The sequence below is a fragment of the Letharia lupina genome, assembly GCF_014066315.1.
Source record: "Letharia lupina isolate WasteWater1 chromosome Unknown contig_10, whole genome shotgun sequence".
In the NCBI taxonomy this organism is placed as follows: Eukaryota; Fungi; Ascomycota; class Lecanoromycetes; order Lecanorales; family Parmeliaceae; genus Letharia; species Letharia lupina.
The window spans coordinates 435,012-452,072 of NW_023502979.1; the positions used below are offsets into that span (position 1 = coordinate 435,012).

Genomic DNA, 17,061 nt, shown 5'->3' on the forward strand with positions numbered 1-17,061 from the left:
ATGCCCCGTCTCCCTACCTCCATTATACTCCGCGCTCGCGCGCTACATCCACTCCTTCCTCTTCTCCTGCGCCCATGTCGCGATCTCTCCTCCGCGCGCAATGAGCTGCGCTGGTTGCGCGAACATGCCATAGCTAATCGAGAGGTCACTCTGACAAGTTCTGGCAGCATTAAGACATCATGGCCGCAGCATCTGTACCAGATGTGTCGCTCACGGGCGAGAGGGAAGCCACTGCAATATATCCTCGGATCCCAGCCATTCGGGGAGCTGGAGATACTGTGTAGGAGGGGTGTTTTGATACCGAGGTCGATCTACCTACCTACCTACCATTCTCTCTCATACTTACTCGGGCGGGCATGAGTACTGACTGACATATCTTCCTCTCCGCAGACCAGAAACAGAAAACATAACCACCCACCTCGCCTCCCTCCTCCTCTCGCCCCCCTCTCGCCCCCAACATCCCCTCCGCATCCTCGATCTCTGCACGGGCACAGGCTGCATACCGCTCCTCCTGCACTCTCTCCTCGCCCCACGCACCCCATCTCTCCACCTCCATGGAGTCGACATCTCCCCCGCAGCTCTAACTCTCGCAGCCAAGAACCTCTCCCACAACATCACCAAGAGCCAGCTCCGAGCAAACGCCAGGGAGCAAATCTCCTTTACCCACGGCGATATATTCGCCGCGGGGGCAAAACCATGGTGTGAATCTAAATGGGACATCCTAATCTCGAACCCACCCTACATCTCTCCCTCCTCCTTCAATGCCACCACATCCCGCTCCGTGCGCAACTACGAGCCCAAAAGCGCGCTTGTGCCGTCGTCCGCTGATCCCATCGCTGGCAACCCGGAATCCTACGCAGATACCGGCGATAGGTTCTACCCGCGCCTGCTGGATCTCGCAGAGCGAGTCTCCGCGCGGGTGCTGCTGGTTGAGGTGGCGGATATGGAGCAAGCTGTGAGGGTGGGGGAAATGGTGGTGGAGAAGGGAAGAGGGGTTTGGGATGGGTGTGAGATTTGGAGGGATTGGCCCGCTGCAGGTGCGGAGGAAGGAGGGGAGGTGGTGGAGGTCAAGGGAGGGGATGTCAGGGTGAGAGGTGAGGGCAATGGGAGAGCAGTGCTGGCTTGGAAGGGAGAAGATGGAGGAAGGATGGTAGGGAAGAAAAAGGCCTCTGCTTCCGGGTAGACACGTTTTCCATAGCAGAAGCCGTCTGACAAACGTGCGAAAGTCTAGGAAGACATCGATCACTCGTCGACATAATAGCGTCGGATTTCTCTCTGTTCTCGAGCTCCATTGCGCAATCAATGAACAAACATCTCAGGGAAGCCGGGACATCACGCCCATCCCTCCATCGCCAACGGCCCACCTTCGAACTCCGTCCCGACTGCAACACCGCCCGCCCCTTCTCCCCCAGCAGCGTGCTCTTCTTCCTCGGCAGCTCCCACTCCGCCGAGACCCCAGCCCATCTTCTCCAATTCTCGTGCGAAGAAATTGTATTCCTCTTTGCCCTCCTTGCCGTCCTCACCACCCTTGCCCTCTCCATTCCCCTCCATGACCCCCCTAAACTCCCTCAAGTGCCACCAATGAACCAGACTCCTCCCCGCCTGCTCCAATGGCACCGCTTCCTCGACCACGCCGTCCACATCCCCACCGCATAACCACTCATCGCGCAACTCAGGCCTACAGTGTAGGTATATGGCAGTGATGACACGCATGTTGGTCTGTCGCCATTTTCTACCGCAGTACGGTGTTTGCGATTTGAATAATTTGAGGGTGTAAAGACGGAGGTCTGGTTGGGGTATCTTAAGCGCTTTGCGCAATATGGTACTAGATTTGTACTGTACAAGCAACAATGCGCGATGGGCTTTGCGCTTGGTAATTTTCTGAAGCAGACGGAGGAGGTTGATGTTGGTGAGGAAGAAGCGAGGCGCGTAGTTCGTTAGGGGTGTTTGCGGTAGGGCGCCAGAGGTAGGGTAGCCGAGTTCGTCTACTTCGGGGCGAGCGGCTGGTCGCGGTGGGGTTGGCGGTGGAGTTTCAGAAAGGCTGCGGCGATGCTTGAGAATTGGTGGAGGGGCGGCTTCGTCGTCGCTGGAGGTAGAAGGTGAGAGGGCGGGTTGCGGTGGAGATACTGGAGGGTGTTTAGAATTGAGGTGGCAGAAATAGAAGAAGCTGGAGGTTGGTCAGCTAATGTAGGCGTAGTTGCAATTGTCAACGTACTCGAGATCTTCGCGGTCATTTTTCTGGTCGACCGCTCTGTCAACGTCTTGATGAGCGAAGAGCTTGAGGACCAGTGGCAAGTAGTTTGCGTCTAGCAGAAGCTGGGTCATGTATTCGTATTTGAGTATGTCTTGGCAACGGTCATTAAAACCTCTGCAACATACAAATAGGTACTTCAAGACACTCACGGGACAGCTTGAACCATTTCAAGAGTATCAGCAGGATACCAGACACAGCCTTCGTTGTTATTTCTCTAGACCTCAACGCATTCAGCTCTTCGACAACGGGATCGGTGACATCCTCATTTTCCGCAAGCTGACCGTTCGCCATACCACTTATGTTGCCCGAGGAATTGGTGTTCGCTCTCCTCTTGCCTTGAGCTTCGTTTGAACCGTCGTCAGGGAAAGACATTCCGTTCTGCAATCCGTCTCGACCATTTTGAGCGACCAAATGTGATACGTGGCTGAAGACAAGTTTCCAGAAAACAACCACTATAGACTGCAGGTGCGGTAAATTGTCACGCTGGGACAGACATCAGCGATGGAGATTCTTCAATACATATAGTACGTACATAAAAGCTATTGATAGCGTCCAATCTTCTTTGCACCTCTTCATTATCCGTCTCCTTCTCCCGCTTGGGCTCCTCGTCCTTTGAACGAGCACTCGGCCCTTGAGCTTCACACTCTGCGTCATCGTCGTCACTCTCGAATTCTGAGTCCTCATGCAGTGAATCGTAATCGTCCTTGGACCGATTCCAACCTCTTTCGTACTTTATGAATTTCTCTCGTACGTCCCACAGTTGACGAATCGACCTCGACATCCTCATGCGGCTGGCGAACAACTGCCCAGCTTCCAATATGGAAGCTGGTATATCACTTCCTTCCCACCGCTTGCCAACAAGCTGATCTTGCAACTCAGCATTACCCTTGCCACCAACTGTGTTACTCGTGCCGTCCAAAGGAGGATACAAGAAAGGGAAATTTTGGTTCGTTTGGTAGTTTTGTTTCTTCCCACCTTTGCCTCCTGGCCCAGCTGGAGAAGGGGGTGGCGAAGGCGCAGGCGTCGCGATATGTACAGGTTGATGGAATATCGATCTACCAGCGCCGTTGGCGGTTGCGCCTGCTGCCATTCGTAGGTTCTCTTGGCTGGCTTGTCGACTAGGGTGATTGGGTAAGGGCGGTAATATTGAGTTGTTCTCTTCCTCGATCGGGACTAGAGGCGGAGGAGGGCAGTAGGCTGGATATTTCGATGTGATCTCTTGACGAAATAGATGATAGTCGAGCGGGGAAGTTGTAATGAAGCTCGGATCGTGCTCGTTTTCGCTGATATCCGTATCTTGACGTAGTGCGACTTTGCTTTCATCTAGTTCCTTCATGTTGCCGAAGACTAGGAGAATTGTTTTCCAGAACAGGAGAACGATCTTTCAGCTTTCAGGTCAGCATATCATCCTGGAATGTTGAGCGCCAGGATCGTACCCTAGGGAGAGGGATATATGAAGTTTCTTCCCAGCGCAACTTGGCGATCATCTTTGTCAAGACCGTCAATATGGAAGGTCCGAGGCTAGCTATAGTCATGAGCGTCAGCTGCTGAAAGGCGCGAACATAACGTTGATCTGAACGGACCAACAGCCTCTCGCATGGATCCATCATTGCCTTTTGAGCGTTGCCATCTGCCGGTTTCGATGATCAGGTACAGCGCTGTAAGCGTCTGATTGACCTCAATTTGCCTGAGAAATCTCCACGAAGCAAGTTTCTCATCCTGGGACGGTGACCCATCTTCCGACATCTCGACATCTCTAGGCTCAAACGATTTAGTACGTGTCTATATCATGAAGAGGTTGGGTAAAGAGCAGCGGACTGACTGACTGTTCGCTTTCCCATAGCTTTATTAACACATCGAGCAGCCTCTGAACGGCGTCGAGCTCGCAGAGCATTCGTGTGCCATTATTGATCCATTCCAGCTGCAGCTTTGGTTTGGTGTTTGAAGAATCCATCCATTTGTTGTCGGCGGCCGTAAGATGAGATACTTGGTCATCTTTTTCAACCCCAGCCGTATCTCCCCAAACCCCAAGAGCCACGTAAGATAAGCACTCCAGACCTTTGACCCGAGATGAGATTTCCGGACTCTGCAACGCTTCTATAGCCCCAACCATAAAGCTCTCCCGGTCTTCTACACTCACATCCTGCCACTGTAGTGCTTTGTCTGATGATACTGGTTGTTCGGCCTGCGCTTGTTCCCATTTCTCATCAAATGTTTGCTTTGCCCGTAACAGCATGTATCTCTCTTCCTCTGTGTAGGAAAACCATTCCTCCAGCTCTTCTGGAACCGACCTTGTCTCTGAGTAGTCGTACGCATACGCTGTAGGCTCAAGCTTGGGTAGATCGGTTACGAGTCTCTTCAGCTCAAGCAAACTCAAAGAGTCCGTTGGATTCCTCTGCTCTTCTTGCCGTTGAGGTGGGGCAGGTGGAGGAGCCTGTTGCGGCGGGGGCGGAGCGGAGCCTTCTCGACGGAGAAGTGGGCGGGTGGCGGCTCTTGGAGGACTGGGTACGGCATTGGCGAGGATCTTGGGACTTGACTGAGCATCGTGTGCCCTCCGCGATTCAATGCGCTCAGTGAACTCAGATTCTGGGGCATCCGTAGGAGAGATGGTAGAGATGTCAGCACCCGATTCATCCACTTCGTCAGCTTTGACTATGATTGCATCGCCTTCCTCGTTTAAGCAATCAGGCCCGGTATAGTCCATATCGGTGAAAGAGGGTCTACAGCCGTGCGCTTGTACGACTGCATGCTTCAACGTGGATCAAGGGCGTACGAGTGCGCCACCTCGATACAACCTCATGAGAGAATAGGGGGAGCTTGCGGCAACAGCATGTGCATTGGAACTCTCACGTGGCCAGTAAGATGCTAGGGTGTGGTGGACGAGGCCGAGGGGACGAAAACGAGAGATATTATGGAGACGACACTGTCCTACATATATGACGGAGATAAAGGCGCTAAGCTAAGCAAGCCTTTCCCAGACCAGGAATTCCAACGGCATTGCTCCTGCTTCTCCTGCTTTCTCGCTCGAAAACCCAGGTATACTCACAGATCACATATATGATAAGAGGAGTCTCAGGACCGTCTCCCCTTGCTTTTCAAGATTCACATTGTCACAAAATAGCTGTAGCTACGGAAGTCCACTACTTCTCGCTTTCAAGCCGGTCTGATGTATCCAAAATGGCATCCTAAGCAGAATCTCGAGGCCCCCTCGCTAAGTAGCGCTCGCAAATGACACTGGTTGACTGAGTCAGTGGTGCTAGGAATAAGCATATCTGATCCCTGCAATTTCGATGTACTGCTTTGTATTGCAAATTTCTATCCCATTGTCGTCATACCCAATTGCTCTCATCTGTCTCATTGCCGAAGTTCTCGGGGTCTTAAGAGTCTAATGTAACGCGAGCTGTAGCTTTGTCGCCTAAAAGTGTGCTCTGTCATTAGTCTCAGCCCATATACAGGAGACAAGTACGCTTAGAGAGGAGCGCTATCTGACTTTCGGTCCAACCGTTCATGAAGAGACTTCAGCGCTGGAATTGCAGCGTTATACGGCACGAGAGCATCCCGGCCTCATTTGTGTATAAAACTCAATAAGACCTTGGTCAATTTTTGCCAAGGTACAGGTTTGAAAGTATGTGTTCATTGTCGTCGGTGTAGATTGCTGGAAAGAAATCAATGGTCGGCGAAAACAGAGCATTTCCGCTTTTGACTCCCTTCTTCCCCCTCAACCACAAACATCACGAAGCAAATCTTCCACCCTATCTATCCTTACCTATGAGCTCCCAAAAAAAGGCAAAAATATTTCAAGCGACAGAGGATCAAAATAGCAAAAGATTCAGCTACCAACTGAAGTTGGTAGCTTATAGAAAACGGTCGAACCGTTTTACTCATATCGCAAGATCAGGGTCAATGTCTACGCTAGCTCTGTCTGACATTCTTCCACAATTGTGGTGAAGGGTGAACGACTCAAGCTAACAAGACCAAATCTCCTTTCATTCTTGGATGAGAGTGAGACCGCTATCTTAATATATATTATATTATCTACTTGCCACAACTAGTATCACTTTCTGACTCATAACACATTGCATCTACATCAAAGGAATGTTTGCGCCATGGTAAACATGATTTCGTTATTATATGCATTTCGCTCACTAAAGTATATACAACACCCTGCCATTAACCGCTCCTACCCCACCTCCTCCAGAATTTCCAATCTCTCTCCTCCCCCTTAGTTCTCCTGCCCCTTCCCTTGACCCTCCAGAAATAGACCGGCACACCGGCCGCAACAAATGCTACCACCACCACTGTCTGTCCTGGCTTCGCAAATACTGCCCTACTCAGCAAGAACAAACTCACACAACAGAAGATGATGGGCGTAGATATCCACGTCCTGTATGGTCGCTCCAGATATGGCTCCCGTACTCGTAAGACAATGAGACCGAGCACGGTTATGAAATAGAACGTGTAGCCTGCCACACCGTAGAAGGTTATCAAGGTGCCGAATTCGCCAACAACGATGTAGGTGCCAGTGAGAAGCGCATTAAATAGCATCGCATTTATTGGTGTGAAGCCTATTCCGCCCTCTTCGTCACCGATCAAACGTGTGACTGTTCGACTAACCCACGACCTCCTTTGTAATCGGTTATGAGATTGAGAGGAGCCAGGCATGCCGATGTGCCCTAGTAGTCCAGGCAGAAAACCTTCTTTGCCTGCTGCATAAACAAGACGGCCACTGGTGAACGTCGTGGCGTTCAGGGCCCCAATGCACGATCCGGAGACGATGAGAGCGAGAACGAGAGAGCCGACGGGTCCGAAGACGACAGACCCGAATTGCACGGCTATCGTGTTAGAGGAAGAGATGATAGATGTGGGAAGGACAAAGATATAAGCGACACTGGCGAGGAGATAGGAGAGGATGACGAGCGGCATGGCAGTGTGGATGACCCGAGGTAGGTCACGGGCAGGATGCAGGAACTCTCCCACCACGTAGTTTGTATTGTCCCAACCATCGAAGGCCCACAGACCAGCGTAGATAGCCACAGCCCATCTGGATGGATCTGTACTCGTCCCATCAAACCAACCGGTCGTCTTCCACTCGGTATTCGGTGCCCCTTTCCACGTAAAGCCAGTCGCTGCAACGACGATGCCAGTAATAGTGATACCAAGGAGGGCAACGAACTTGAAGAACATGAAGACATCGCCCATCCGTGTGGCTAGCCTGGTGGAAAGACAGTTGAGAATGGTGATCGCAGTCAAGCCGGCCAATGCAACGCCCTTGTTGATCCACGCGCTCGCGTTCTCAGCATCCGGTCCAACAGCCGCCCGGACTACGTACTCGCCAAAGATGATGGCGATGATGGCTGCGGAACCAGGTTTCAGGACGAAAACCGCACTCCATGTGAACAAGAACCCAGCCCAGTCTCCGAAGATCTTTGACAGATATATCTGTGCTCCGCCATTGAGGGGTATTGCTCCTCCCAGTTCTGCGTAGCTTGCGGCGCCTGTCCATGCCAGTATCCCAGCTACTGCCCAAACAATCAACGACGCGCCATACGATCCTGCGTTGATGTTGACTTGGGCGGGTGAGGAGAAAATACCCGAGCCAATGATCAGGCCAACGATGAGGGAAAGCCCATTGAGATAGGTGAGGGATTTGTGTTTCTCGAGTGACGCGCCGTTTAGGTCGACAGGTCCAGAGCCCGGCCCTCCCAGCACTGAGTAGCCAGCAGCGGTTGACGAGAGGGGAAAGAGGTTCGACGCAAAGTCGAAAGCGGAGGAGACAGAGTAGGAGCGGCTATGAGGAGTAGGCCGTGGGGTGGTGGCAGGGTTGAGAGGTCCGTCGTTCGAGAGAGACTGCTTTCGAGAAGATGAGATCCCCGAGGGAGAGGACGATCTGGAGCTGTGAGTATGATCAAGGCTAGAGGACGCTAGAGAGGCCAATTCGAGTGAGTCTCTGGGAGGGGGGTTGAGGTTGGCATAGTTGACGCGGGACATCGCCACACTGTTGCTGTTATGGTTGATGTGTTCTTATGATCATGTTGTCATTGAAAGTCTGCAGTGCACACAAACGACTGATAGAGCTCTCGAGTCGGATGTGTATATTTGCGTGTGGTGGTGGTTATAATATAATGTGGAGGCTGCTCTCGTGCTCGTCGTGCAGGTGCAAGAAAGAGAGCGCTTCCAGCTGCCGTTCTTGGACTAGCGTATTTCCGACAATTCCTCGACGTCCTTCAATTCGTTTTGAGAAATTGAATACATCGTTCAGCAAGCATCAATTCAATGCAAGGTCTTCACTGCACTCGAAGATGCATTCAATTGTCAGAAGATCCAATTTTAATTCCCAAAAGGTTGCACGCTCGCCGCTTTGCAGGTCGTTCGTCCCCAAGTTTCAGCGGAGCTAAACCATCTTCGCCCCCTCCATCTCCAAAAGACAAAGCTTCTGGCTTCAATGCCACTGGACATTCAACTCAACCGCACAAAGCTCCTCGGGGCCAATCAGCTAAGGCGGTCAACAGTGCGGAGGCTTCTCCAAGGAGACGAGTTCGGATTGGGCCTGGCAAATTGATTGTCTTCTCCATTGTTGCGTTCTTAGGTTACAAAGTCTACACATGGCAAACAAATCCTGCCAGATCCCTCGTTCTAAATCCCCGATTTTTTACTCCCTTTATCCTCAAGTCGAGAGAAAAAGTCTCTTCCACGAGCGCTATACTAAATCTATTGTCACTACCCAAAGGTCAGAACACAGCGAACGTGTCCGAAGCATGGAAAACAGGCGTTTGGAGTGTGCAGGTGATGCAACCTGAGCTTCAGATCGCGCGATCGTATACGCCTCTTCCGCCAATTGAAGGCACAGAGCCTGAGCAAGTGAGGTTGTTCGTCCGGCAGGAGCCTCAGGGAGAGGTGTCTACTTTTCTGCATAAAATCAACCGGGGCACTATTGTTCACCTCCGCGGCCCGAGAGTCGAGTACGAGATCCCAGATGATGTAGACGAAATTCTATTCCTAGCAGGAGGCACGGGAATCGCTCCGGCGTTACAAGTAGCACACACGTTGTTTAACTATCGAACCAAACCGACCGATCATGGCCCAGAACTACGTGTTTTGTGGGCGAACCGGCGGCGAGAGGATTCGATCAATGGACTGGACCATTTCTCATCTCAGCGGGCGCCCGCTGGATTTGTCCCAAAAGTACGAAAGCTCGCAGATGAATGGCAAGGGGAGCCTCCAAGCCAGCTCAAAGAGGCAAACGAAGAAAGCGCTGCTCCTTCTCAACCTTCGCAGAGTCGGCTGGTCGAGGAGGTGGAATCTCTGAAAGCTAGATATGGAGGCAAGGTCATTGTAGACTACTTCGTTGACGACGAAGGCTCGTACATATCAGAGAGTCTTCTAAGAACATATCTGAGCGGCATCGATCAGACAGCGAACCAAGATGGAACGACTCGCAGGAAGGTCATCCTGGTATCTGGACCGGAAGGCTTCGTCAACGCCTTTGCCGGGCCGAAAACATGGAAAGACGGAAGGGAGATTCAAGGGTCTCTCGGCGGACTACTAAAGAAGATCGATCCCCAGGAATGGGAGATCTGGAAGCTTTAAGTCACAAATTGACAGTCCACTTTTATACATCAACCGTACCCGGTCTTAGCTTACCCGGTAAGAAAGCCCCAGGACATCAAATCCATGAACTTCCTATGTCTACCCATCGATAACACCAGGCTCGTGGATCCCTCTCAGGAGCTCCTTAACAACACATCCCCGCTGGACCGTCTCCTCCATAATTCCCCATACGTGTCTCGGCTCAACCCTCCCATACCAGATACCCATCCCCGCTAACGGCGACACCTTTCCACTTGCCAACTTAAAACGTTTCGGCAGATAAACAACCACATTACCCGCAAACGCATGACCTCCGAGATGGCTCGTCAGCGCGACCCTTGATTTGCCGACGTTACTGACGGGTTGCAACCCACTGAATCTGAAACCCATCGAGCGCTCATCATCAGCCGGCAGCTGAGTTCGCCCCCCAATGTACGAATTGAACTCCGCTCGCAACAGGGGCCCGAGTATACCACAGCGAGTATCTCTCGAATTATGCCCGCAGATCAAGATCGTAGGACTCACATTCTTGGCATAATTCAACCTCGATTTGTAAGCCACGAGATCTTCTTCTGGTATTGGAAATCCCGTCTGGTCAACATCATCTCCTTCCGATTTCTGGATCTCTCTCTTCGTCCACATCTTCTCTGCCATAGCGCCCTTCGATATCAAGAATTGGGACACAAAGGCCTCGTGAGCTTCGGGCGTGTGGGGTATCTTTGGCACGTGCACATGTTGTGGGAAGACGTGGACAGATGTGTATTCCGGACCAGCCTTCGCTGGAAGGGAGGAGTTGGTTATGAGGATGGGTCTTTGAGGCTAGTTCTTGCTTCCATCAGCCCTCTGCTCCGTATCACTTGTATCACTAGTAAATATAGAAACCGCACATACATACATCAAAGAACTTCCCACCCCTCCCGACCAACCCCCTCAAACTTCTCGCAAAATTCATCCCTATACCCTCCACGCTTCCATCCTCATCCTCAATCCTACTCCCCCAATCATCCCTACCCGTCCTCACAACCACATGCTGCACATACGGCGGCATCGTGCCATCCAACGGTCTCCCATAGTCGATATCCAACCCCGACGGCATCGCAGCGCAAGCGCAGCCGGAAGGCGGACACGTTGGAGTCGTGGGTATTGGATACGAGGCCTGAGAGCCGATAGGGACGGGGATCGGAGGTGCGGAGGCGGGTGGGGAGGTGGTGAGGGCGCGGCGGGCGAAGGAGGGACGCAGGCGGCGGATGATGAGGGAGATGCGCTGGGGATCGTGATGGGTGGACATGAGGGGAGAGCTCATGGTGCCATGTTAGGAGTGTTTCCGAGACGGAATAATAACATTGACGAGGTTTTGGGGGCTCTTGTTGGGGAAGGTTAGCCGATGCTTCTTGGCGGCACCAGGGGGTGCAAAAAGTCATTGGACACGCTAGGCCAGATTTAGACGTAACACCGTAGCAACCCCGTTAATATCATTTATTTACCCACATTTATTTATTTCTTATTATTCTATACTCTATATCTGATATAGCTAGAGTATTATATATCCTTTATAAAAAAAGAATTCTAAAGACTAATTATCGTGAGGGTAATACTATTAAAAAAAGTCGATTCTTTAAAATAATTAATAATCGAGGTAATATATCTTTAGTATAGATATTTAAGAAAAAAAACGTTTCTAAATTAATAGCGAATTTCTAGCTTTTATAACGACGTTAAGCTTTAGAAGTAGCCTTTCGAAGAATTAATATTTTTATATAAGACGACTATTTAAAATATTAAATAAAAAGCTTATAGCAATATTAAATTCGAAGAATAAGATTTATAATAAAGGCTATAAACGATAAATTAAGATCTTCTCTTTAGAATATACTATTAGATACTTATAAAACGTACTTCGAATAAGAAAAGCTAATGCTAAGATATATAAAAAGACTAAATATAAGTAAATATCTTAGTTAAATAAGAAAATTAGATAGGATTATAAGTATAATTATAGAGATAAGATAGTAAAGTATTTTTAGACCTTTATAAACTAGACTAACGAGATTTATATAGATCTTAGTATTAGCTAAGGTTTTTAAAGGAAACTTAGTTATTAAGCGAAGTCGTAATATAGCTAAGACTCTTAGCGTATATAGACTTAGTATAGAAGCTTAAGAGAGCGATACCTCTATTTTTCTTCTTACTTCTATAAGAATTAGTCTTATTATAAGATCGATATATATAAATATATATATATCTACTACTAAATCTATATTACTATATAATTTTAAATCTATTTATATTTAATTATATAAGTCTATCTAATAATTTTAATTCTTTTATTTTTTAAGAAATAATAATTCGAAATTAATATAGTAGTCGCTACTCGATTATAATTATAACGAAGTAAGAATAATAATAAATCTTTCGTATTTTAAACGATATTAGATAAAACGTAATCTCGAATTATAAATTTAATAAATCTCGATTATATAAATAATAATGAAGTTAATTAACTAGAAGATCGTAATAGCGATATTATTAATTTCGATATTAATAAATAAATAATATAGCGTACTTATCGTCGAGATTTACTATTAAAAAGATATCGCCTTATAACTCTTAATAAAGAAATTAATATTTTTTAAATATAATAAGATATATAATAATCGCACCTTAAGCGATCTCGATATATTATTATTATTATTGCGTGAAAGTAATCTAAATCTTAATATAAGATTAAAACGTATTTTAGAGAAAACTTCGATTTATAAATTAAGATATTCTTATAATATTTATTCGAAAAAACTAAATCTATATTATAATAAGTTTATATATAAATATTAAGAATAAATCTATAATACTAAAATAGTATTTTATATTAACTCTCGAAATTTTAAAATCGAAAGAAATAAAATTCTTTAGATAATATAATTTCTTAGAAAGGATTCTAAGAAGTAATAGTATAATAAGAATAAATAAAATTCTACGGTCTTAGATAGCTAGAACTATTTCGAGAAATTCCTTTTTAATAAAATTAAGAATTTTATTAATAAATAATTTAATATTAATTAAGAATATATAAATATGAGGTAAAGATCTAATTAGACTATATATTAATTCGATATTTATCTTATTAAGTTAGAGACTTAATTATCGCTATATAACGAATAGTAAAAAATTACTTAATTAATAATAAGACTTTATTTAAAGATTTAAAAGGCTATCGTTAATATAAATATTATCTTAATAAATAGAAATAAGTTAATCTCGCTAATCGCCCGCTTAAAGAATATTAAGTATAAAATAAATATACGCTTCTTATATAATTATCATATCGAGAAAGCTTTTAATTCTTAAAATTATAAGAGAGATAAATCTTAAAAAGAATATAAGGGTTAGTCTTATAAGAATAAGAAAGTGTATACTTTATATAGACGAGATATATTTAGATTTTATAATAAAAAGATTTAAGATAAGAAATATCTTAAGAAGGTTAAGTACTATAATTATTATAAGAAAGATTATTATATTAATAAGTATAAGATATTTAAATAGAATAACGTTAATAGTATTTCTATCGATTTAATTAATAAATTTAATATTTATATTATTAAGATAATAAAAAAAGATAAATTCTTATTAAAGATTTTGTAATGATGAGGGTAAGTAAAGAAATACTTATTATATTTAGCTTAATTTATAAGAGTTAAATAATTATTAAAGATATAAAATCTAGTTTAATATTAATTAATATTTATTTTAATAATAGAGCTAAGATTAATATAATTAGTTAATATTTTATTCTCGAGTATAACTTATAAAAATTCGATATATTATTATTAAATCTAAGATAAATAAATAATAATTTAATATATTATTATAATATCTATTATATAGCTTATAAATTATAAAATAATTAGAAGCGTATAAAGAGATATAAATATATCTTCTATTCGATTATAAAGAAAGATAATTTTTCTCTTATTTTAAGTATATTAACTTTATCTAATAAAGATATTAAGCTTAATATCGCTATAAGAATCTAGCGTTTCGATATTAATACGATATTAATAGATCTTCTTTTACTATAAGAATTTACTAATATATTAAAAGAAAGAGTATTATTTATATTTTAATTATTATTAATATTATTAATATAATTATAATTAAGCCTTTAATTAGCGTAGCGTAAATAAATATAATTTATATAAGTAATAATATTATCGCGTTAAAGTTATTTAAAGAATTATAAGAATATAAAGATATATTTTTAACTTAGAAAGTAGATTAATTATTATCTTATAAGAGTTATAATTACGTTATTAAGACTATAGCGAAGTTATTATTTAATTTATTATATAATTTATTTAATATTAAATTAGTAAAGCTAAAATGCTATCTAGATAATATTTTAGCGAAAAATTAGATTTAGTATTCTATTAGTCTAGCTAAAAATCTCTATTCTCTTTATATTAAAAAAGAATAAAGGCTTATATTTATATATTAATTATCGAAATCTAAATAAGATAACGATAAAAAATTATTATTCTTTATTCTTAATTAGTAAGATATTAAATTATCTAAATAGTATTAAGAGATTTATTAAATTAGATCTAAAGAATATATATTATTATATTTGAATTAGAAAAGATAATAAATAAAAAATTATATTTTATATATATTACGATTACTTCGAGTATCTAATTATATCTTTCGATCTAATTAATACCTCTATAATCTTTTAAGCTTATATTAATAAGTCTTTAGCGAGATTAATTAATAAGTTTTATATAATCTATTTAAATAATATTCTTATCTATTTTAATTCGTAATTAAAATATTTAGATTATATTAAGTAGATACTTAAAAGACTTAAATGATTTAGCTTATATATAAGTCTAAAGAAGTATAAATTCTTTATTACTAAGATCGAATTTCTAAACTTTATTATATCTACTATTAATATTTTAATAAATAAATATAGAGTAGAAATAATTCGAGATTAGTCGAAGTTTAAGATTTATTATAAGATATAAATCTTCTTAAAATTTATAAACTTCTATTAAAGATTTATTTATTATTATTTTTAGATTATTAAATTTCTAATAAAGTTATTAAAAGAAAGTATTAAGAGTATTAAATTAGAATTTTTTAAATAGTCTAATAATACTAAATATACGTTTAGCTAACTATAAAATATCTTTTTAAATATATTAATACTATAATATTTTAATTTTAAGCTTTTAATTCGAGTTAAGATAAATATCTTAAAATTTATTTTAGCGAGTATTTTAATTTAACTTTAAATAAATAATAAGTAGTAATATTTAATAATCTTTTATTCTAGAAAGATAATAGCGATAAAGCGAAATTATAAAATCTATAATTAAAAATTTCTCGCTATTATAATGATATTTAAATATTAGCATTATTATTTAAAAGAAAGTCTATATTCTATAAAAGTATTAATAGATTATAATAATTTAAAATATTTTATAGAATTATTTAATCTAAATAGTCGTTAGATTAGATAGATAATAAAGTTATTAATATTTGACTTTATTATTATATATAGATCTAATAAGATAAATCTAATTAATACACCGTCTAGACGTCTTAATTATAAGAATAAAAATAAGTCGTTAAATTAACTCTTATTTATATTATAGTAGAAGCTATTAATAATAGAGAGCTTAATAAATTCTATTTTTATTATAATAAGAATAGTATATAGATAAGTTAAAAGCTATAAGAATATAAAGCGTATTATTAGCGAAGAGTATTTATTTATATTATATAGTTTAGATATAAGTATATAGTATTTTTTAGATACTAATAGAATAAAAGAAGTAATCGCTTAAAGAGTAATATTTATAAATTTAATAATTGCGATAGTATAAGAGATATATTTAAATATAGTATATTCTTTAAGACTTAGAGAATTTTAATTTAAAAATTTAGAGAGTTTAAGTAAGATATTTATTTATTATTATTATAATATAACTAAAAAGCAACTTAACTTTATTATTAGAATTATTAATTATAAATAATTTATCTTATATTTAATTATCTAGATACCGACGGTTAACGAAATAATATATAATTCGAGTAGTAAATTTATATTTAAATTTATTAAGACTCTTTAATATAAGAATATCTATATTTAATAGCGACGCGATAGCGTAATATAGAATAAGCGAAAGAGAAATATCGAAGTTTAAATAATAGATAGCTAGAGATTATTAAAGTATAAGAATATATTATATATTTCTAAAGAGGCTTTTATTCGCGAAGAGCTATTAAGACTTTATTATAATAACTTCTTAATAAGATATTTTAAATTTAATAAAATAGTTAAATTATTAAATCGAAAATATTACTAGAGTAGTATAAAGATAAATGTAAAGTTATATATTAATATATATAATATCTATTAGCGAGTAAAGATAAAAAGATATCGCTCTTATAGTGAGTTAAATACGCTTTCTCAATCTAGTAAACTTTAAAAAGAAATTATAATAAATTTTATTATCGATCTATCGTTAAATAAGTATAATAAATATATTTACAATATAATACTTATTATAATAAATCGATATACTAAGATAATAAGATAGCTTTTTATAATTAAGAAGATTAACGTAATATAATTATTAAATCTATTTTATAAGGAAATTACTTTAAAATATAATTTATTAAATAATATTATATCTAATCGTAATTTTATCTTTACGAGTACGTTTTAATTAAAAGTTTACTTTTAATAAAAGATAAAACGTAGACTAAGTATCGTATTTTATCTTTAAACTAATAGTTAAACTAAGTAATAGAATTAGATATTAGAGTATTACTTATAAATCTACTATAATAAAAGATAGAATAATTAAATAGAACTTTTATTAATTATAAAGTTTATTTATTAGTAAAGCGAATATAAGATATTAGAATATAGTTTATTCTATATAATATATAATTATAATTTAATTTTAAATCTAATTATTAAAAATAGTAATTTTAAGAAAAAGATATCGATATCGAAAGAATATATAAAGAAGATTTATATATTACGCGAATCGCTAGCGAATAAATAGCGTAGACTTATCAAATTATAAGCGAAGATTTATAATAAGAAATATTAATCTTAAGTAAAAGAGATTAAATAAGAAGCTTTTAGATAAGGCTATTAGTTCGTTTATTATTCGAAATTATATCAAGACTTAGACGTATCGCTT

At 40.4% G+C, this 17,061-nt stretch overlaps 5 protein-coding genes across 5 annotated transcripts; 2 read left to right on the forward strand and 3 right to left on the reverse strand.

Moving 5' to 3' along the window:
- HO133_000145 (uncharacterized protein) lies at nt 1–1,183 on the forward strand (the record flags this gene model as incomplete). The annotated part of the gene is made up of 2 exons (XM_037291085.1): nt 1–305; nt 391–1,183. The coding sequence occupies 2 exons, from the start codon at nt 1–3 to the stop codon at nt 1,181–1,183; spliced, it is 1,098 nt and encodes a 365-aa protein (XP_037152520.1).
- Nucleotides 1,184–1,332: 149 nt separating this feature from the next.
- HO133_000146 (uncharacterized protein) lies at nt 1,333–4,958 on the reverse strand (the record flags this gene model as incomplete). Its single annotated transcript, XM_037291086.1, has 7 exons — nt 1,333–2,167; nt 2,216–2,345; nt 2,404–2,737; nt 2,787–3,635; nt 3,691–3,779; nt 3,838–4,010; nt 4,081–4,958. 7 exons carry the CDS (start codon nt 4,956–4,958, stop codon nt 1,333–1,335), a joined length of 3,288 nt encoding a protein of 1,095 aa, XP_037152521.1.
- A 1,466-nt stretch (nt 4,959–6,424) lies between these two features.
- Nucleotides 6,425–8,242, reverse strand: HO133_000147 (uncharacterized protein; the record flags this gene model as incomplete). The annotated part of the gene is made up of 1 exon (XM_037291087.1): nt 6,425–8,242. One exon carries the CDS (start codon nt 8,240–8,242, stop codon nt 6,425–6,427), a length of 1,818 nt encoding a protein of 605 aa, XP_037152522.1.
- Nucleotides 8,243–8,527: 285 nt separating this feature from the next.
- On the forward strand, nt 8,528–9,841 carry HO133_000148 (uncharacterized protein; the record flags this gene model as incomplete). Its single annotated transcript, XM_037291088.1, has 1 exon — nt 8,528–9,841. The coding sequence occupies one exon, from the start codon at nt 8,528–8,530 to the stop codon at nt 9,839–9,841; it is 1,314 nt and encodes a 437-aa protein (XP_037152523.1).
- Nucleotides 9,842–9,940: 99 nt separating this feature from the next.
- On the reverse strand, nt 9,941–11,144 carry HO133_000149 (uncharacterized protein; the record flags this gene model as incomplete). Its single annotated transcript, XM_037291089.1, has 2 exons — nt 9,941–10,660; nt 10,737–11,144. 2 exons carry the CDS (start codon nt 11,142–11,144, stop codon nt 9,941–9,943), a joined length of 1,128 nt encoding a protein of 375 aa, XP_037152524.1.
- Between the last annotated feature and the right edge of the window lie 5,917 nt (nt 11,145–17,061).